Source organism: Carcharhinus amblyrhynchos, chromosome 3 (genome assembly GCF_965287045.1).
Source record: "Carcharhinus amblyrhynchos chromosome 3, sCarAmb.v2.hapA, whole genome shotgun sequence".
Classification (NCBI taxonomy): domain Eukaryota; kingdom Metazoa; phylum Chordata; class Chondrichthyes; order Carcharhiniformes; family Carcharhinidae; genus Carcharhinus; species Carcharhinus amblyrhynchos.
Window position 1 is genome coordinate 47,425,055 of NC_137326.1, and position 22,648 is coordinate 47,447,702.

Here is a 22,648-nt window from a genome sequence, read left to right on the forward strand (position 1 = left end):
AGCATTCTTTACCGTTCTCTCTTGTGGTCAGAGTTCCTTTGCAACTTCTTCTTTTGTCTCTTCTATGCTTGAACTATGATCTTCAAGTTTTTCCTCCTGATTGTAGAACTGAAAACTTGTTACCAAGACAATAAGATATCTGAGGGTAAAGATGTTCCTGGTACCGAGTTTTTCCTGAATATCTCAGGATGTCCTTGTCAGTAAACATTTCTTGCAATCAACACCAATTCATAAATTAAACAAGACTAAAGCTAACCAAAAAATTATTTAAAATATATATGAGTTGTAAATTTTCAACCCTAACAGCTCTTCTACTATTGACATCTATAATAGATGTGACAAGTTATACCAGCAGTCAATATATGGTATGCAGCATGTAGTTAATCTCTCATAAAGCTATGTACTGCTCTGTGCATTTGCTGAAGATTATGGGATTTTATCTCCAACTTTGATTTGGCATCCATATTTTTTATTCAGCTGGAGTATTGTGTTGAATTTTGAGCCACACGCACTAGAAAGGACGTCAAAGCTTTGAAGAAAGGTGGGAAACACATTCATTTACATAGCAGTTTTCATAACCATCTGATGTCTTAAGGCATCTTGTAGCAAATAAAGTACTTCTTGAAGTGTAGTCACTCTTGTAATGAACTTGCACCAGTTGCAAGTACCCTCCAAGCCACATACAATGCTGGCTTGGAACTCACCATTCCTTTACTGTCACTGGGTCAAAAATTCTGGAACTCTCATCCTAACAGCACATAGACTGAAGCAGTTTAAGGAGGTGGCTCACCATCACTTTCTCAAGGGCAATTAAGAGTCAGCAACAAATGATGGTTCTGCCAGCGATGTCCACATCCAAAGACATTTTAAAAAAAAGCTTGTTAACAACAAGCTTTCATAAATAATAATGTCCTAATAGTCTGTTTTTCTGTGATAACAAATATTGACTAGGACACCAGGGATAATTCTCCTACTCTTCTTCAAAATAGTGCCATGATACCTTTATATCCACTTGAGCAGGCAGATAAAACACTCAATTTTCCATCTCATCTGAAAGATAGTACCTCCAGTATCCTGTCAGTATTATATCTGAATGTTACTGACTTTTTATACTCAGGCTCTAGAGTAGGAATTAGACAGGAACCTTGTGACTTGGAGGCAAAAACACTCCAACTAGCCAGTGCTGACATATTGTGACATGCTGAGATGAAGAATTTCTTCACTCAGAGGGTGGTGAATCTTCGTAATTTTCTACCACAGAAGGCAATGGAAGCTCAATCCTTGAGCATGTTCAAGACACAAGTGTACAGAGTTTTGGATACTAATGACATTGAGGCATAAGGGGCTAGTGGGGAATAATGGCATATAAGTAGAGATGATCTGTTTGAATGGCAGACCAAGCTCAATGGGCTGAATGGTCTATTCCTGTTCCTATTTCCAATGCTTCTATGTACTTACTAGAATTATGCCAGGGACTTTGGCTGCATGGAGAGGTGAGTAAAACGGCAACTGTTCCCTTTAGAGCAGAGAAAGTTAATGATTTAGTGCAGTCATTCAAAGTTCATAAGGGTTTCAATAGATTAAATGAAGAGAAACAGTTTCTATTGACAGGTGACCCAATAACCAGGTGACATGTATTTGAGATAATAAGATGAGAATCAATGGGAGGATAAGAAAAAATGTTTACTCAGAAGCTGTTATGATGTAGAATGCAATATGTGAAAGGGTGGTAGAGGCAAAATTAACAGTAACATTCAAAAAAACCAAGCCGGATAAATACCTGATGTGCATGAAATACCCACACACACCTTTCCATCATGCGAACATGAATGAACGCATGCACTCACAGGCACGCACACACACACGCACACACATTTATAATTCTGTCATATGATGTGAGTACTGGCAAGGCCAACAGATGTTGCCAATCCCGAAACTCCTTTGAGAATTAGGAATGCGCAATAAATGCAGGTCTTGCCATCAACACTTGCATCCCATGAATGAACACAAGAAAAGCCATCGACTCCATGCCCTTGCATTTGGCTATTTGGATGATGTTAAGCTGCTGCTACATATCAAGAACAGCTTCTTTCCTGTTGCTGTCAGACTTTTGAATAGACCTACCTTGCATTAAGCTGGTCTTTCTCTACACCCTAGCTATGACTGCAACACAACATTCTACCCTCTCTTGCTTCCTCCTCTATGTGTAGTATGCTCTGTCTATACAGCGTGCAAAAAAACAATACTTTTCAATATATACTAATACATGAGACCTCCTGCACCACCCCCTCAACTTGAAAGTGTCATGAAATTGGAAGTGCCATTGGAATGACTGTGGATTTCCTGGCTTTCTTCCCCATCCCCTTTCCCCCAATCCTTCCCTCACCTCCCCTTAACCTCGAAGCTTTCAGTTAGCCATGACTGTCAATAGTTCCAGCTCTGTAGGATCAAACAGAAGGGCAAGAGAAGATAGACAGCTCTCAGGAATAAGCACTTGACTTAATATTTGCAGCTACCAGCTCACGTACTTACACTGCGTCAATGTTAAAGAACGGTTTAAAGGCAGTATCTGTACTTGCTGAGTCACCAAGCTTGAGGGGACTGTTGCCAGACCAGGACATGCATAATGGGGTTTGGCCAAGAACCATTAGAGTACTAAAACAGCTGTACCAGAGGGGAAACAAGCTTGATTGATCATTTTTGTTCTTTGATTTCTTCTGCCAATTGCACAATGTTCATTTCTATAAGACAGAAGCTTGTACTTTCAACTATTGATACTTTAAAGGGTCTTTAATGGCCCATATTAAAAAGGAAATTTGTAAGGAAATGAATGACTTTTTTTATATTTTTTTAAGAATAGATCTTCCTGTTACAATAGAGTTCATTATTCTATGCAGTGTAAAGTAAGGAAATAGGCATGGAAGTTCTAGAGTTTGGAATGGGGGGGGCATAGATCGAGCTGGAGGGCCTTTTTTTTCATTTCAACAGTCCACATCGGCATCTGGCGACGCCTCTGAATGTCTCCAGACTTTTTCTGAGGTCAGCTGACTACAGCCTATACCAGCCCTCCTGCAACGGAAATCCCATCTTTCCTGTCACTTTTTCTCAAAGCAGGTGGACTGAACCGGGAATCTTCCCAAATCACTCAACTCAACCCCAATGATGAAAATTTGATCATGAGCTACTGGTATGCAGGCTAAGACTGCTGCCATCTAGGCAAACAGAGTTGTCACCAGGGCCATGAATCACAGTGCTTGCGGTCACAGCAATCCAGTAATCTGTACTCCAGCAGATTATGAGAATAGTTGATGAATTGCCAGTGGGAGCTTCATTGGCTCTTTGGAGTATGAATCTGCTTCCCTCTCTCAGGATGACAGCAGTCATGCTCCCACCATTACCACTCTGCCAGGAAATGCCATTACTGTCACCTTTCAGTCAGTTGAGACTATTGTTGTCCATGCTAAAGTGGCGCAGTCTGATGCTGGGCCTCAAAGCCCACAGTTGTCATTCAAAACCATCTGAAGACTTTCTCAGGGAAAGTCAGTAGCCTTCCACCTACTGTAATGCAGTCATGGGGTAGCACTGCATTAGAGGGCTAGGACAGTCAAAGGTACCTAAGGATTATCACTAGATGTGGTATATATATTTCCTGCCTCATTCTTTCCTCCTCACCCTGATCCCATTATCTTCAGATTCCGGGGGTAGAGGCTGGGTCTTCATAATTGCACATCACCATAAACATGGAGATCTTGGGCGTCTATAGCTGAGATCTCCAAGTGATCTGCGTGGGGAAATCTCTCCTTCGGGCACCCAAAACTTGTTCCACAGTGCTGCTTACAACTCCCAAGTTGTTGGAATAGTTGGACACCAATTTCACACTGACTGAGTGATAACCCTTGTGGTCACAGTGTTGCTCCTCACTGATCTGGGGAGCCCACAGAACTGTGTGTGTGTGAAGTGTGGAATTATTGATAAAACCTTAAATAATGTGAGAATTTAAAGGTGAGCAAAATTTTTGGCCCTAATCACGAGGCTACATTTTTAGTCACTTCCCTGATGCATAGTTGAGGTTATGTCGTTTCATTAATATTCCTCAGAGTTTACAGATTTACCAGTCACATTAGGAATTTTGGCCTTTATAGGGGAAGAAAAAAAATTGCAGAGATGAAAGAAAATGCTGAAACAACAATTGTGATCAAACTGAAATTCCTGTTCAGATGGTTATTAACAGGAGGAAAGCAAGCTGTATGTTGCAGCATTGTCATATTTTATTTACATGGATTCCAGTGCAATACACAATAAACCCCTAAAGCCATGAAGAAGAAAGGCTGCATCACAGACTGCTGCCAAACGCAAGGTTTCTTTCTTCAGCAAATTATACAGCCATTAACTTGACATTCCATTGTATGATGTTAAAAAGCTTAATCCCATTATTAACAACCATGGAGCTCTGTTGCTTCAAGAATTTCACCTCGAGCTGCTGAATGTCCACAATTCCAGCTTACATGAAGAATGTTCTTCTTTTTTGTTCCATACAAACTTGATATTGTCTGCACCCTTCATCTGATTCTTAGGATGGAATTGAAGATTACATTGTATTGACCTGTATTTTTTTTCAGCTAAAAAAATGGCAAGTCACAGCTATCAAAATTAAGGGGAACTGTATTCCATTTTGTTCCTCTTTTTCCAATTAACAATTCTTAAAAAGGATTTGGAAGATTCAACCATCATTCTCTTTAAATGTAAAGCAGAAATGGAGCATCACACTCGGACTGAATTTAGCTGAATAAAAAAGGAAAACTGCTGCTGGAAATGTAGACTAAAAACAGAAAAATTTGGAAATTCACAGCAGGTCAATTCATATCCGTAAAGTGCAAAGTTAAGTTGAGGTGTCTTCATCAGAAAACAAGATTGAAGGGCCATAACCTTAGTTTAATTTATTTAATGGTGCCACAAATAGGCTTACATTAACACTGTAATGAAGCTACTGTGAAAGTCTCCTAGTTGGCACTCTCCGGCACCTGTTCGGGTACACTGAGGGAGAATTTAGCATGGCCAATGCACCTAATTTGCATGCCTTTCAGAATGTGGGAGGAAACGTATGCTTTCTATCTACAGGTTCTGATCAAATTGCTGCATCATCTACAGCATTTGCTGATTTTAGGTTTGAGCTATTTAGTTTATTGTTTTAAGTGCCCTGTACTATTCTAACTAACTCGTAAGAATAAAACAAAATTTCAGACATGTGCCAGGTATTCTCTAAAATTCAGCATTTTTATCTTTATTGCCCAAAGGCTCATTGTATGATAGCGTGACGTATGGTACAGTAACACTAAACCCTTTTTTTATTAACTCATTCTTTCAAAGGCATCACCGGTAAGGTCAGCATTTATTTCACACTCTAATTGCCATTGAGAAGGTGATAGTGAATTGTCTCCTTTAAATTGCTGCAGTAAGTAGAAAATACTTCCACAGTATTGGAGGGAGTTCCAGGATTTTGACCCAGCAACAATGAAAGGGCAAGAGTATATTTCCAAGTCAAGATGGTGTGCGACTTGGAGAAAGTAGAAAGCTTGGAGCTGGTGATGGTCTTCTGTGCCAGCTGTCCTTGTTTTTCCTAGGTGTAGAGGTCATGGATTGGGCATGCATAGTAAAAAAAAGCCCTGGAGAGTTTTGGCAGTGCATTTTGTACATGGTACACACTGCAGCCACAAAGGGCTGGTAATGAAAAAGAGTGACAGTTTAAGGTGGTAGATGGGCTGCAATTCAGCATAAAAATCCAGTTGACACTTCTGTGCAATCTTGTGGGAAGGCTATACTGTCAGAGGTGCCATATTTTGGATCAGATCATCAGCAAAATAACATATCCTGTCATTATTACATTGCAGTTTGTGGGACTTTCCTTTGTGCACCTTGGCTGTTTTGCTTTACACATTGCAACAATTACTACACTTAAAAGATAACTGCCTTGATTGTGAAACACCTGACTGACATCTTGAGATTGTGAAAGTGCTACATAAATGCAACTGTTTGCTTTTTGTTTGCATGTATTTATAATTGAATGAGATCCATGTTAGTACAGCTGCGTCCTTCAAGCCAAGGCCAGTTTCTGCAAACACATTTTGTAGCTGGTCCTAGGCAATTTTCATTGGGCTTGCAGCTGGTGAAGTAAGCTACACATTTGGGAGTGCAGCAGTAATCGTGCTGCTTTAAAGTCATAGAATGATAACATTAGAGAAGGAAACCATTTGGCCCTTTGTGTCTGTATTGGCTCTCTAAGTGAACAATCCATAATCCTCAAAATGTTACCGCTTCATATAGTTATCTAATTCCATTTTGGAAACAAGAGTTGAATCGACTAGTCTAAAGCACGGCATTCAAGATCCTAACCACTTGTTAAGGACATTTTTCCTCAAGTTGCTTCTTGTTCTTTTGTTAATCATCTTAAAACAGTATTCTCCTGTTTTCAAACCTTCCGCTATTGGAAACAGTTTCTCCCTACTTACTTTACCCAGATCACTCATAAATTCTGAATACCTCCATCAAGCCTCCCGTTAACCTCCTCTAAGGAGAAGAAAACCCAGCTTCTCCAGCTAATCTAACTGAGGTCTCTAATCCCTCAACACATCATAAACCTTTGTACCATTTCCAATCCCTTCACAACATTCAAAATTGGACACAATACCCCAGTTGAGGTGTTTTATAAACATTTGATATAGCTCTTATATTTTTGTACTATATGTATCTATTGATAAAGTCCAAAATCCTGCAGGCTCTCAATCCCTTTCTCAACCTGCCCTTCCACTTTCAATGATTCGGGTACCCTAAGGTGTCTCTGTTCTTGTACCCTCTCTAGAATTATACCCATTATTTTATGTTACCTACCCTTGTTCTTCATATCAGTATGCATCATTCAATCATTCTCTGCACTAAATTTCATTTGCCACATGTCCACCATTCCACCACCCTATCTACGTCTTATTGAAGTCCATCACCAGCGTCCTCACAGTTCACTCTATTCCAAAATTTTGTGTCATCTGCAAATTTGAAATTGTGCTCTGCACACCCCCAAGTCTAGGTCATTGATAAAGATCAAGAAAAGCAGTGGCCCTGACACTGAACCCTGGGGAATCTCACTATCTACTAACCTCCAGTCCAGAAAAATAATCTTACAGCAGTACCCTCCATTTTCTATTATATCCTTGTTGCCACTGCCCTATTTATTCCATACACTTCAACTTTGCTGACAAGCAGTTTTACTAAATGCCTTTTTTTTAAATCACATCAACCACATTATCCTAATCAAACTTCGCTGTTAGCTTAGTTAGAAAATTAGTTAAACATGATTTTTCCTTTGCAAATCCAAGCAGGTTTTCGATAATTAATCCACATTTATGAACTCACGGTTAAGTGTGTTCCAAATTATTGTTTCTAAAAGCTTTCCCACCACTGAAGTTAAACTGACTGGACTGTAGTTGTTGGGCTTCTCCTTATCTCCTGTTTTGAACAGATGTGCAACATTTGCAATTTTCCACCACCGTATCTAAGGATTGGAAGATTATGGCCACACTTTCTACTCCAACTTTCCTCACTAATCTAACTACTGCTGGAAATACAGGTCGATTCCAGGATGAAGATGATATGGCCTCCACAGGGAGGGAAGTGTGGGGCTTTGAACAGGGAAGGTTCCGGGCAGCATGGTAAGGAAGGTGACGTCTGTGGATTTTGATAGCTTGGCAGAAAGTGACAAAGGGGCTTGTCATCTTGTGGGAAATGGGTTCCCCCAATGCTCAAAGGGAACACCCTTGAAGGATGTGCCTTCCTTTCATTCTCATCTTTTAAGCAGCTGGGTGAAAAAACCTGCTTGCCAACTCCCTGCCACGGCCCATGCCAACTGTATTAAGGTGTAAACAGCACAATATTTGGGGCAATTGGCTTGTTAAACCAACTCATTTTTTTTGAAAATGGCAAGTTGGGTGTATTATTGACACCCCGCCTGCTGAGGTCACAGCTGAGTGGCACACTGGTGGGCCAGTCATCCTTCATATTTTATAAGCCCACCTCCCCCACTACTGAACACACACCTGGGCAGGGGGCCATAACATCCAACCCTGTTTCCAGGAATATTATGTATCCAGACCTGCTCTTTTCTTGAACTAGGTCTCCTTCATTGCCACAATAGTGTGCTTTTAAAACTCATAAGAGCCCAAATAGCTCTGTTGCTAACTACAGACTTCTAAGCAGCTACTGTTGAAAGGGAGCAAACAGCAGCCAAACTGTACACAGTAATTACCCAAAAATGGTAATGCAACAATTAAGTGACGTTGGTTGAGGAATAAATATTGAGCAGGGCACTCCTCTCTCCTTCAAACTTATGCTATATTCACCTGAGAGAGTTGACAGGGCCTGATTTAAAGTGTCATCCAAACAACATTGCATTACCTTGCATAGCATATTGCAGTAAAATTCAGACTATTGGAGTGCTATACAAAGGTTCAAAATCAAAATTCAGCGTTTAATTCACTGGAAGAAGTCTGGTTGTAGAAACATGAAACAAATTAATCTAAGTGGGAACTGAACCAATGATTTTCCCTATGCATAGGTACCGAAGGCATGTAGAGGACACAGTTCTCTCAAGAGCTGCAGACTTTCACTGTGCATTTTTATTTTTCCTTAAAAAAAGCCAACCTGCTCAAAATAAGGGCTGTCCAGTTGAAATCTGAATGTTCAGCAACTCTTAAGTTCCTGGTTATGTTTTAATACACTTCCAGGAAATGGTGCACATGACCTGAAACAAAAACTCTTGTGAAAAAAATGCAAACGCATTGAGCCATTTCAAACACATTCAGAGGCATAAGGAAAACTTTGTGCCATTCTGAATCAAAGGAGCTAATTATACTTGGCTGATGTAAAAGGATACTCATGTGTTCAGATAAGACACCAATGCTTCTGGTTGGGGTCTTATGCTGGAGATGTCACAAAAAGAAATACAAGAACTTGAAACCAAGGATATATGCAACTAAGTGGCACAAGGATACGGTTGATACAAATGTAAGCTGAAAAGCACTTTGCAGATTTTCAGCTACTTTGGAAATGCGATAGTAATGTAACCAGTAATGAATTACCATTCTGCTGTCTAAGTAGCTTTTATGTTCTACTTTTGGTAATGATTCTTTACAAATAATTGATATTACTTCTCTGCAATAAATAACCTTTCATAATAACATTACAGAAAGGACAATGACAAGCCAATATCATTACTTCTCAAATACTCATAAATACTCAAAAAGAACAACAGCATAGTCACAAAGCACACATGCAACATTGGTGTTTATACTTGGATAAGGTTCTTGTTAATTTGGACAAATCCACCTATCATCCAGTCACTCCCACAGTAATACCCATAAACTACATCAGAGGAAAGAGAATTTAATAGCCAGAAAAATTACAAACGAAATTATCTGCCCCACGTATAACGTTGTTTCAGCACCTTTGTGAGCAAAGTAAATGAAACTTCTCACAGTGCTGATAGATGACACCATGCATGTGTAATGACAGTTGTTAAAGATAGTCGAGACTGCCATTACAATAGATGAGTAAAGATTAATCAAAGTAAACACAGATCAAACGACTTGAAGGAAAGGGGAAAAATATGGTTGTCAAGTATAATTAAAATATCTCACTGATCTAAAATTCAGAATTCAAGCTACAATCATTTCCTTTCGGGGAAAGAAAGGCAGCAGATCTCCAAAATAGGAGACACTGAGAGAACTAACTCAGACTTCCTTGAAATTGTTGGAACCCAAAGACTTATAAAACATACAACACATTGCAGATCAAATCTTGGGTACATAAATGCTAATCGTGTTTTGGGGATGTACTATTTGTTACCATCTGGTTAAATGACCATTAACTTTCTGTTTGAAATTGAAAAAAATTGAAATCAGTTACTTAGTCAGAATAAAGCCACAAGATTCCGTGGTTTTTAAACAAACAAAGTAAACTTTACAATACAGTAAAACAGTCTTCTGTATCTATTTTCTACTTGAGCATTCAGAATTCAAACCACTGAATCCCTACTGTTCAGGAATAGGCCATTCATCCCACTAAGTCTGCACTGACTCTCTGGCAGCATTTTACCCAGGCCCTATTCCTGTGACCCTGCATGTTTTCGCCACTAATTCCCCTACTCTACACATCTTTGAACAACAAGGGACAATTTAGCATGGCCAATCCAACTAACTCACACATCTTTGGACTGTGGGAGGAAACCAGAATACCTGGAGGACACCCATGCAGGGAAGAACATGCAAACTCCACACATTCACCCAAGGCCGGGATTGAACATGGGCGCTGTGAGGCAGCATTGTTAACCACTGTGCCACCCTTGTGAGTCCTCACTGTGTAGTACAGAACCAATGGCCTGCTGCCAAGTTATCAGCTTTGCAGGACCTCTCTGAGCCCTAACTGCCACAGTGTTCCGCAGCTTCACTGAGAGCTGCAAATCACAAAGTTCAAACTGCAACCAATCCCTCTCCCAACAAATGCACAGATGAATTGAAACCAGAAAACCTTCTTAAGCTCCACTCATTTCCATGACAACAGGTTTCACTGAATGCTTGTAATGAATTTAACTCTAACTGCCAAAACAAAACATTTTCCTGGCTACATTTTTTTGCAAGTAATGTCGACACCACATTTCTAGCTCTCCAGCTAAATAAGACCACCTGCTATTTTAAAGCTCCATCTCTTCCATTCTGACTCTCAAACACTGGTAACCTTCTGAACTGCTATTTTCTTTTAGGTGCTTGGTGTTCTCTAAAGCCCAGTGCTTTAACTAACTTACTTTAACAACAACCATGTCCCCAGAACTAAACATTATTTCTAAAATATTAACATGAGCCATGAATTAGATATCTGTTGCTTACAGCAAAGAGCAATTGAAAATATTCTCATCAGGCATAAACCATGCGTATGCACTTTCTTTCACCTAACAACTCCCACATTCTTTTCTCATGCATTCAACTGTTCATGATCCTCACTGCAACTGCTGTAATGTTCTACTGATAAGCATCTGTCAAAAATATGTCACAAAGCCTAAGCTGCATGAAACAAAATTAACTGGTCAATACAGATTGCCAGCTTTTCATGCATCTGTTACAAATTTGTCCAAGTTCCTGTCCTGTTTAATAACATTATTTGTGGATAATGTGTTGTATGAAAGTGACAGCTGGAGAATTAGGCTATTTGCTTGCAACTTGATTTCACCCTGCAGCCATTCCGCATTAATTTAGCGAACATCCTTAGGTGATCTATAATCAAATCCACTTATTATATGCATTGAGAATTTTTGTGAATAGCTGAATATTGTACTATTTTCCCAAACAACTAACCACAAAATCAGAGAAACAAATAATTGGTATTACCACAGCAAGATATATGTATAGATGTATTGTTTAAGTTTTCAAAATTATGAGTAAACTGATAACAACTCAGCATTGCTTGCTAGAGAATGTGCTCAGTTTCTGAAAGACAAGTAAATTATAAACTCATACTATAATATTCCAAAATCTGAAGTAGTAAAATATAATTAAATTTACCCAAGGAATTCATACATTTAAAAACAACATCCATAATTAGTAAGTGCTATGATTGGACAGATTTCTCCTACACTCGCGTTACAGTCTCAAGGGACATTTAAGGGTGCAATAGATCACAGAGAGTTCACAAATGCAAGCATCACGTTTAATCATTAGATATATGATAACGTTCCTTTGTATAGAACTACATTTAAGCAGCATCTCGAAAGTTTTTTCACTTTCTAAGACATCTCACAGGAGCATTACTGAACAAAATGTATATTCAAGAGGAGAATGAGGAGAGATGACCAAAATTTTGGACAAAGAGGTAGATTTTATGAAGCACCTTCAAGGAGACAGAGGTATAAAGATGGAGAGGTTGAGGGACAAAATTCCAGAGTTCAGCTCCTGAGGAGCTGAAAACATGACCATCAATAGCGGAGCACAATTAGAATTGCGTAAGGGGCCAGAATTGGAGGAGTACATAGGTCGCAGAGGTTTGAGGGCTGGACAAAGTTATAGAGATAGGGAGCAGTGAGTCAATGAGGCATTTGAAAACAAACTGTTGATTTTAAAATTTTGGATTGCCAGACCATGAACTGATGTAGGTCAGCAAACAAAGGGATGATGGATGAATGGGACTTGGTGTGAGTTTGGCCATAGGCAGTAATGTTCCTTTTAAGTTGCACAACGTGAAAAGGGGAGTCCTTCATGCTGGTCTTTCGGGCGAGCTTGACATTGCAATCTTCTGGAACTTTGTCAATTTTTTTGACAGCTGAGAGCTTTGCGCTGGTAGAATCATAAAATAGGATCTTACAATGCAGAAGGAGGCCCATCGAGTCTGCACCGATCACAATCCCACCCAGGCCCTATCTCCATTACCCCATGCATTTTCCCTAGCTTGTCCCCCTGACACTAAGGGGCAATTTGGCATGGCCAATCCACCTAACCCACACATCTTTGGTAGGGGGATGGAGGCTGAGCCTAAAACACTAGTGAACTTATCTTCAGAGCACTTGGGCACCATTGCACAGAATGCCCCAATTTCTGCCAGGGCACCAGGTGGGTACTGCTAGGGCAACTGGTAGGCACTGCCAGTGTACCAGGTGGGCATTGCCTGGCCAAGCCTCCAACAACGCAGAACTTCAATGGACTGTGATCCCTATGGCATGGCCATGATGCCTGGTCTCCATTATTGTACAGCAATAGTGATTTTCATTGTTGTGATGCCTTGCCAAAGTTGGGGGAGGTGGATAAAGCATCCAAGAGGGTGAAAACAGCTGTGCCAAATTCGGTAAGTAGATTCAAATGTAGCCAATTCTATGTATATAGGCTGTCCACCCATTCTGGGTGTGAATCCATTCGGGAAGATAGTGATCCAATTTGCGCCTCTGATGCTATCTTCCCAGCTCGCCACGTTAATCGGCCAGCATGGCAAGCCGTAAGATCACACCTCAGATGCGAAAACACCATGCAGGCCACCTACAAGCTTGCCTCTTTAAGGTATTGTATGTGCTTGGGAATGCAGTAGCACTATAAAAAAAAATTACAGATATCACGCACTGAAAAATAGCATCATAAAACAAAGAAAACTTAGAAGGATCCTCAAGGAGGAGCAGAATGTTCCACAAGCTTCTTGAGGCAAGTTACAAATTTGCCTAGTTTGAACCATATGTGCTTGCTCTCGTGTTACGGCTTTATTTTAAATCTGTTCAGTACCTCAGAATGCTGAGTCCACTGGTACATATCATTTTCTCCTGTTTGATGTTCAGCAATTTGTCTAGCATTCATCTCATAATTCTGTCACATTCTTTTTCTCTCTCTGTGCAATACTTGATTCTTGTCTCATTAAATTTCACCTGTTACCATTTGCTCACTTTATCTAGCTGATTGTGTATATTTCTGTCTGAATCCTGAGATTCAACTACCCACCACACCCTCCCTCTACCTAATGCAAAACCTTTCCCAACACCCCACCTCCTAATCTAATTTGGGATTAGGATGTGTAACTGCTGCTGTTGCCTGCCAGTAGATGCTGCTTGTCGCAGTGACTCTGTGCCACCTTGCTCTGCAAGAAAGGGGGAAATACATCTGTGAGTGTGGTTCAATTTGTACCCGTTGTGGTCACTACAAATGGCAGTGTGAAATGTGGTGGGTAGCTTGCAGCAGAGCTGGCACCATGGGAAGTGAAGCTATTAATCAATGAGCTATGAATGCCAAGAGCAGGAATCCTCAAGCGTGCATTGGCTACCCAGTGCAAGGGTAAACATGATGGATGGGGAAGAATTTGGAAATGGAGGGTGACCATAATCCATGTTGGAACAAACAACAGGTATTTACAGGGAGAGTGTCCTGGTGAAAGAATATCAAGAGTTAGCTTCCAAATTAAAAAGTGGGACTTCAATGGTAGTGATCTCTGGATTATTGCCCAGGCCACATGCAAATTGACAAAGAAAAATTCAGATCAGGAGGATTAAAATGTGGCCCCCGGGCTGGTACGGGAAAGAGGTGTTCCTTTTCCTGGGAAGCTGGAATCAGTTCTTAGAGCAAAAGGAGCTGTACCAATGGGATAGGATTGGATGGGCCCTGCATCCTGGCACATAGGGAAGTGACAAAGGCTTTAAATTAAAGGGAGTGGAGGAAGGATCTACAAAAAATCTAGGTAGCCTAAATGCAAACAGGGCAAGGAAACATGAAAAAGAATAAGTAAGTGAAGATACTGATGACAATGACGGCAAGGAAACAAATAGCATTTAAAAACTGGAGTCTAAAAACATAGTTAAACATAATATGAGAGGCAATTCTAATAAAAAAGAGTTAGAATGAGAGGAAATGTTATTAAAATGCCTGTACATCAATGCATAAATTGTCTGGAATAAAACAGGGGAGCTGAAGGCAATGGTGTTTTGTGAGGAAACAGACACAGAAGGGATTATTGAGACATGGCTACAGAAAATCAAGGTTTGGAAGTAAATATTGCAAGCAAAAACATAGTTAGAAAAGATTGGGGGAAGGGCGGAAACAGGGAGATGGAGAGACTTATTATTTGAAACCATTTAATGGCAGTACAGAAAAAAGGTATGCAGTTATTAGCAAGATAAAAATAGAGACCATGTCAATAGAGATAAATGATAATAAAGGATCAATCACAGTAAAAGATACAATAGTCTACAGATAACCTAACAGTGGAAGCATGTGAAAGTAGTAGTACGCAGGGAAATTCGGGCATTGAGTAAAAAATATAGAATAATAATCATGGGAACATTAACTACTCATATTAATTGAATAAAATAGATAAGTAAAAGGGGATAAGTGAATGCAGTTCTTCAATATGCACAGGCTTCATTCATAATCTAATAGGTAGAAAGCTCAACAAGGGAAGCTTTGGACCTTGCAATGGGGAATGGGCTAAAGCAGATAAGACTAGTAGAAAAGCAGCGAAACAATTAGGTAGCAGTGACCATTAAAGAACACACTTTAAGTTGAAGATAGAGAAGGACAGGCAGAAACAAGATTAATCTAAAGGCAAAAAAGATGCTAGAATCTGAAGTAAAAACAGAAAATGCAGGAAAATCTCAGCAGGTCTGATAGCATCCGTGGAGAGAGAATAGAACCAACATTTCGAGTCTAGATTACCCTTCGTCAGAGCTGCGTTGAATTTGAAATTTGTGCCACCAATGGGACAAAAGAATCCCACCAACGTGAATGGACAGAAAAATCCAGCCTATAATTTGGAATCAAAAATACAATTAGAATTTTGCAAATGACACCTAATTTGTGGGGAGAGGATAGTCAGTGCTGAGGAGGACGGCAATAAATTACAAGAGGACATTGATAATTAATTGGCAAATTAAGTTTAACACAGCTAAATGGGAGTACATTTTAGAAGGAAATATAGGGAATTCATTCATTACGAGGGAGGTAAAAATCTAGGTAGAGAAAAAAAGTTATCCGAGTACAAATGCAAGCATCATAAAAAGTTGTACAACATGATGTTAAAGACGGCACACCAAGTACTAAGTTTTATTTCCAGAGAAATTAAACTGAATAGTACGGAAACTATGTTAAACTTGTACAAATCTTGACTTGGCACACTAAGAGTTGTTGGAGAGAGAATGTACCCTCTTGTGGGGAGGAACGTTATTAGAAGCCATTCATATAAGATAGTCACTAAGAACTCCAAAGAAAATTCAGAAAAAAACTTCAGAAAAAGCAGAGTATGAGAAAAAGTGAGTTTGTGAATCACAAGAAGCGGTTCAAGTAAATAATATACATGTGCTAAAGGGGATTAGATATAGAAGGGTATAGTTTAAAACTTCAGCTTTACACTATAGGCAGTCAGTGTGTCTGGTTAGAATATAACTCAGATGCTGGGAGAGCAGTATAATTATTCATTTTAACCTTACAAGTGGTTATTTTAAATAGAGTGAATGGACTTTTGTTTACTTGAGCTCTACTGGGATTTCTGATCAGAGTGATTGACATGTGATGATGTGGTTTATGTGCAGTTCTTGGTCTGTAGCAAAGCAAAAAGACTTTTGCAGAAATTAGGTCAGTATGCAGCTGAAGCCTGGTTGAAGCTAGGAGCATTTTGCAGGCTACTGGCGCTGTATCTTTCTTGCAAACCTTCTAGACTGTCTACACTCATTATAGCAAGTGTATTTATGGTTATTAACTATATTTGAAATGGCATTTGTAAGAGAAATGTTGCTTATTTGGAACTGAAATTGTCACAAGCTGGAAAGTAAAGTTGTTTCCTTTCATTTTTAAATATTGTTTAGTAATTAATAGATAACCTGCTTCATTTGTTAGAGTTAAATTTAAAATTGTGTTATTAAATAAAGTTTGTTCCACTGTAAAAGATCCCTACTTTGTCAGTGGAATCATTCCTGGAAGGAAATATTCTTTTCTTACATTTATGCCAAAATGGAAAAATTGTTGAGTTCTGGTTTGGCATTCTATTGTAATTTGGGGTTCAGGTCCGGGAGCCTAACAAATGAGGGAGAGGGAATAAAAAAGGATTAGAGGGATACAATGGTAAATTTAGATGAGAAAAAAATGGGAGAAGGCTCGAGTGGAGCATTATCAGCAGCAAGGACCGGTTGGGCTGAATGGCCTGTTTCCATATGTATCCTGTGTATGAGTCTTGGATGACAGATTTCTGGAAGGTGATGGGAAGGATCTCATGAATTGAACAAAGAAAGGTACAGCACAGGAACAAGTCCTTCGATCCTCCAACCTTTTGCCAAGCATGATATGCTAATTAAACTAGAAAAAAAGCCTTCTTGCCCCTACTTGGTCTGTGTCTCCCTATTTTCGTACCCATCCAGATGCTTCCTAATGTTACTAATGTGCCTGCTTCCATCACCTCCTCTGGCAGCATATTGCAGGTACCCACCACTCTCTGTGGAAAACGTTCCCCACACATCTTTCATAAACTCCCCTCTCTCATCTTGAACCTATGCCCCCTTGTAATTGATATTTCCACCCTAGGAAAAAGCTTCTGACTATCCACCTTGTCTATGCCACTAATTTTGTAGACCTTTATCAGGTCTCCCCTCAGCCTCCATCTTTCCAGTGAAAACAATCCTAGTCTATTCAATCTCTCTCATAGTCAACACTCTCGAGACCAGGCAACATCCTGGTAAACCTTCTTTGCCCTCTCTCCAAAGCTGCTGCGTCCTTCTGGTATGGTGGTGAACAGAACTGCACACAATCCTCCGAATGCAACTGAACCAAGTTTTTTTATAGATACCTGCAACAATAATTCCCAACTCTTATACTCAGTGCCCTGGCTGATGAAGGTAAGCATGCCATATGCCTTCTTAATCACCCTGGCCAGCTGTGTTGCCACTTTTAGGGAATTTTGGACCTGCACACCCAGATCCCTCTGTATGTTAATGATCTTAAGGGTTCTACCATTTACAGCATAATTCACATCTTAATTAAGTCCTCCAAAATGCATCACCTCACATTTGTCCAGATTAAACTCCATCTACCATTTCGGTGCCCAAGTCTCTAATCTATCTATATCCTGTTGTACTCTCTGACAATCCTCGGCACCAAGCTTCATGTCATCCGCAAACTTACTAATCAGCAACTGATTTGTAAGAACATGGTAGCTGCAATTCTGCCATAGCAACCCATAACTCTTCCGGCAGGTCGAAGTGGGAGATGTGTGTCACCAGCTTTGAACTGGGATTTGCGTATGCACCAGAAACACATGCACATCTCCCAGAGCTGACGAACAGACTCGGGTCAGACCATGCTGGAAACCAGCGGGAAGGCAGGTAAGTCATTTAAGTCTTTTTAAAATGTATTTTAAAAAGTTTATCAGTTCATTATTGGGAACTTTCAGGTCTTGATTGAATCTCCCACCCCATCAGGAGTACGTTATTCCCAAAGGGCTTCAGACTAACTCCCTATGTTTGGGATACCCCACTGGAATGAAGGGGGAGGAGGGTGAATCAGGGCCCTCCAGGGTGTTGGGTGGTGGGACAGCGGTGGTGATGATGCCTGGGCATGGGCAGTCTGGCAGTGCCAGCCTGTGCCCATTGGTACAAAATACCCATGCTCAGTGCGCACCATAGCACTATCCATCGAGCATCAGGCAGTGCCAAGAGGGCTAGGGGTGATCAGAGGAGGGTCCTGCTGCCACTCTGCAGACAGGATCAATCTGGAAGGGAGGGCAGTAATTGGGGTGGGCTGGGGAAAGAGGGGGTGGTTTGCCTGGGAGTGGGGGTGGGTGGGGCCTGCTGGGGTGAGGATGTGGAGGGATCAACGTGCTGGAGGGGTGGGCTGTGCATTGGGGCGTTCTGGGACGGGGTGAGGGGGGAGTGGGGTGGGGGTCAGGACTGGCCCGGGAATTGTGGGGCCACGATCGGGCCTTGGAGGGGCAGCACTGCGGTGGTCCCGGGCTGTCCAGTGATCGAGCTGGCCAGCAAATGGGGAGACTGCCAGATCGGGACCACTGCGCACACAGAACTATCAAACTAGCTGTGAATAGGCCCCACCCTCCCGGGGTGGGACTGGGACCGCTGCATTGCACAGAATGCAGAGATACAGGTGAGAAGCTGAACTGAGAAAAGAGTCGGGATTTAGAACAGTTTTCCAGCCAATTCAGCACTTTGGGGAGAATCGCCCTCAGTATTTGAAGATTTATTCACTGATTGTGACACTGATGTGAAGTCAATAAACTTTTTGAGGCACTGTACCTCAGGGCTCCATTTCTTGTACTGACCATGTTGACTATCTGTGCACACTGTCTTTGAGGATTTCCACAGTAATTTCATTTGAATGTTAATGTAAGCCTATTTATGACACTAATAAATAAATAAACAAACAAACAAACTTTGTTTATGAGGGTTTCTAGACCTGTTGGGTTAAAATTCTCTGTCATCCTGTCCAATCCCTGCACTAAGGCCTCCCAGTGCTGCATTAGATAACTGTTCTCTCTGCTATGTTGTGCCAAATGTTTATCTTTCCAAGCCATACTCTTAGAATGATTTCCAGCACTGCTTCAGCAGAAATGCAACTACCCTTTTAGATATGTATGCTAGCTTTTAGTGTAAGCTAGCTTCACAGTTTCGATTCCTCTGTCCAGAGATGCAGTCTTTCACCAGTTTGTCTGGCATTGATTGCATGCAACAAACCAAGTAAATGAGGAAGCAACGCAAAATTTGCTTGCTGTCTGCAGCTGAATGATGGGTGCGGGTGATCCAGGTATATTTTCAGATCTATCCAACTGTGCCCCCAATAAAGCACGTGATCACCAATATTGCAGTGCAATCTGGGGGCTCTTTGTGCAAATGGGCTAGTGCATTTCCTACATTAGAACAGCGAATATACTTCACAAGTATCCCATTGGCTATAAAATACTTCAGGATTTGTTGATATATAATTTCAAGTCTTTTCTTTATCAAGTGAAGCTTAACCCTAACCAAAATTTCAAACTTTCATGCACAATGAAACATAATCAAAACAGCAAAATATGAAAGAAAGCACATGAACTAGATCAGCAATCCAGTGCGCTAAACTGTGTTTTCTACTTACTCAATTGGTACTTAAGCAAATACCCAGTAAGAAAGCCATTAGGTTTTGCCGGAGGTCCCCATATCAGAGTCACAGAATTTTTCGCAAAGTTGGCAATCTGCAGAAAAGCAGGCTGCTCAGGGACTGTCGGGAAAAAAATGTTAGATACATTGTTAAATTATGGTTTTTAATTTATGTAATAAAAGACATTGCAAATTTTAATCCCCATAATATTTTCAGGACTGAACAAAAACTTAGAAAATATGATTGAGCCAAAAGTAACAATTTTTCCAGATACTAAGCTCAGTTTGATTAGCTCATTTGCGTTAATGCATAAAAATTCCAAATATTGCTTTCTCGTCGAATGGTGAAGCATTATTTGTGGCATTTCTAACTTCATAAATAATCTCATCACTTTCCACTGTGAATTAATGGCCCTAAGTGACTGTGACAAAATTATTTCATTATTTATAACATAAATCCAGCAATTTCACAACAATGAGAAATTTTATGGCAAGATGGTAATACTAAGGGTTTTGGCATGGTTAATGCCAGAGTGGTGTAAACTGTCCAGCAGTCTGCAGAGAATTGGAACTGGTGGTAGATCCCTTCTTCATGACAAATTGCTGGTTATTTTACTACTAATGATGCGCATCATTAATTCACCATTAATTTTCCAGAGATGGCTGGGTCAATATATTTTTAATGAACCACTGCCTTCTCAACCAGTTGTTTTGATTAAATATTAATTCATTAGTTTTAAACATCAAAGTGCAAAGTTGATTTTGGGGTTTAAAGCCATCATTGGAGAGAGAGAGGTATTCAGAAAAGTACCATTTTTACAGCTAAACAGCTGGAACTGTGAGCAAACTGAAATATGTTCTTCCCTTTGAAGTACTTGGAAGATAGCACATAGACGTAAAGCCTTTAGTGCCCAACAATGAAGCAGTTAATTGCACACATATGGGACCTCCTGCTCTATAGCAAGCAATCCTCACATTAAACAATGTTTGTCATAATGAAACAATCAATATCTCAGACAGTAAGCTTTTTTTGTTTTTCAGAATGATCACTCTGTAATGGTTTTATTTGTTGGGAGTCATTCTAGTTGGACAACTGTTTTTGTTTTGACAGCATTTACGAGTTGTAAGGTGTTTAGATTTTCTTATCAGACACTCCCTCGAACTGGAATGTTGGAAAGTAAGAGAAGAACATATGGCTGACCTTTCGTAAATTATGCAGATATTTGTCAGAGTCAGTTTTTTTTTATTACATGGGATGTGAAAATCACTGGCAAACATCATTGTTGCCCATCCATAACATTGGTGAGGTGCCAGCATTGAAAATGCTTGTAATTGGACGCTCAGATATTGATGGACAGGAGACTTGGAGATGCTGCAACACTGCAACCTGCAATGGGGCAGTTCCAAGGACATCTGTAACACTCACTTGCCATTTCCGCAAAGACTCACACTGCTGTTACAAAGACTTGTGGGTTCAGGTCAAACACGGCACTTATTCTAGCTTTCACAGGCTTGCAATTAGCAAACATAAACCTATCAGAACGTATTTAATCAATCCATTTGTGCCACTAGTCCTGCTCTCATGTCAATTTCTTGTTGTGATGATATAGTTGTCAATAACAGGTCATGGCGCTCAGGCACTCCTCGCAGCCCAGTTTAATGCTTAGACATTGGGCTAATCTTCCAAGGAGTGGTAAGCACTGTGAGATTGCCATTCCACTCCTACTCTTTTGCATAATGCTGGGGCTCCATATTGCTAATTGACTCTAAACCGGGCCTCTTCAAAAATGGAGAGCATGTGTGCTCTTGGGAGTCCTTCTTCATTGGGTTGCAACATCAGTGGAAGACAAACCATGGTCCCTTTCTACTGCACTAGCTGTCACATTTTGCTACATCTTCATTTGCTGACATAGTGACTAGGTTTGGGACATTTAAATAGCTTTTCAATGTGTTGGGTGCTGGTCAAAATTTTTATTGTACATTACAGTACATTTCAGAACATGATTTTCATTTAATGGACTAATTGCAATCAGTAGTATAACTACTTGAAAGTAAATGGGAACACTTTCATATTGTGTTGAAGAGCAAACCACAAACAGTGATTGTTGGCAAGCAGCTAGTACAAACATAGTACACATACCCTCACGCGCACACACCCTCTCCCACACAAGCGCACACACTCAGCCTCTCTCATGCACACACTCATAAGCACACGCTCTGCTCTCCTTTCCCATGGGCCAACCTCCCCCCATTTTTCACTGGTCCCGTTCCCCCCCCTACCCAACTCATAGGACTCATTTCCCCCCACCTCCTCCACCAACCCAACCCCGCAACTCGCAGGCCCAGCTCTCCCAGCAACATCTCACAGGCCCAACTCTCCCAACAATTCACAGGCAAAGATTTTTAGATTCAAGGGAATTATCCATTGGATTATCCATTGAAACTTCGAGCCAGTTCCGGTGGAGTTTTTGTGTCAAAATTCTTAAATTCCCTCTAATAGCACTGTGGATATACCTACATCACATGGATTGCAACTGTTCAAGGTGGGCACTCCCCATCACCTTCTCAAGGGCAATGAAGTATGGGCAACAAATGCTGGCCTAGCCAGTGACGCCCACATCCCATTAAAATGAATTAAAACAAAACTTCCACTGTGCATCATTCAGGGTACATTTGTGATATGACTATCTGGAGACCAGAAAATCTTGGCTGTTTTATGCGGAAAGTTAGGTTATCCCAACAGTTACGGAGTGGGTAGACTGAGTAAGTGGCCCATCTTACAACCCAATTGCTGGGAAGCAAAGGCCACCTCAATCCCATGATGCTCATGGATATGTAGTATCTTTTCCTGCCTCATACACTAAGTCCTGGGGCGGCACTCTCAATAAAATGCTGAAATATGTCATTGACTGCAACCATAGCTGAGCACTGTGAAAGTTACAAAATAGGCATGTAAGGTTGTTAAAAAGTTGTATGCTCTTACATTTCAGTTTTGAGGTGCTTTGAAATTAGCAC

General features: G+C 40.6%; 1 protein-coding gene across 8 annotated transcripts in view; it reads right to left on the reverse strand.

Moving 5' to 3' along the window:
* Positions 1-22,648, reverse strand: part of chl1b (cell adhesion molecule L1-like b) — a 742,190-nt gene that overhangs the window by 103,449 nt on the left and 616,093 nt on the right. For all 8 annotated transcript variants that reach the window (XM_080183774.1, XM_080183743.1, XM_080183751.1 and 5 more), the window contains one exon: positions 19,632-19,754. In XM_080183774.1, coding sequence (XP_080039900.1) covers positions 19,632-19,754 — 123 coding nt within the window. The remainder of the gene's footprint in view (positions 1-19,631; positions 19,755-22,648) is intronic.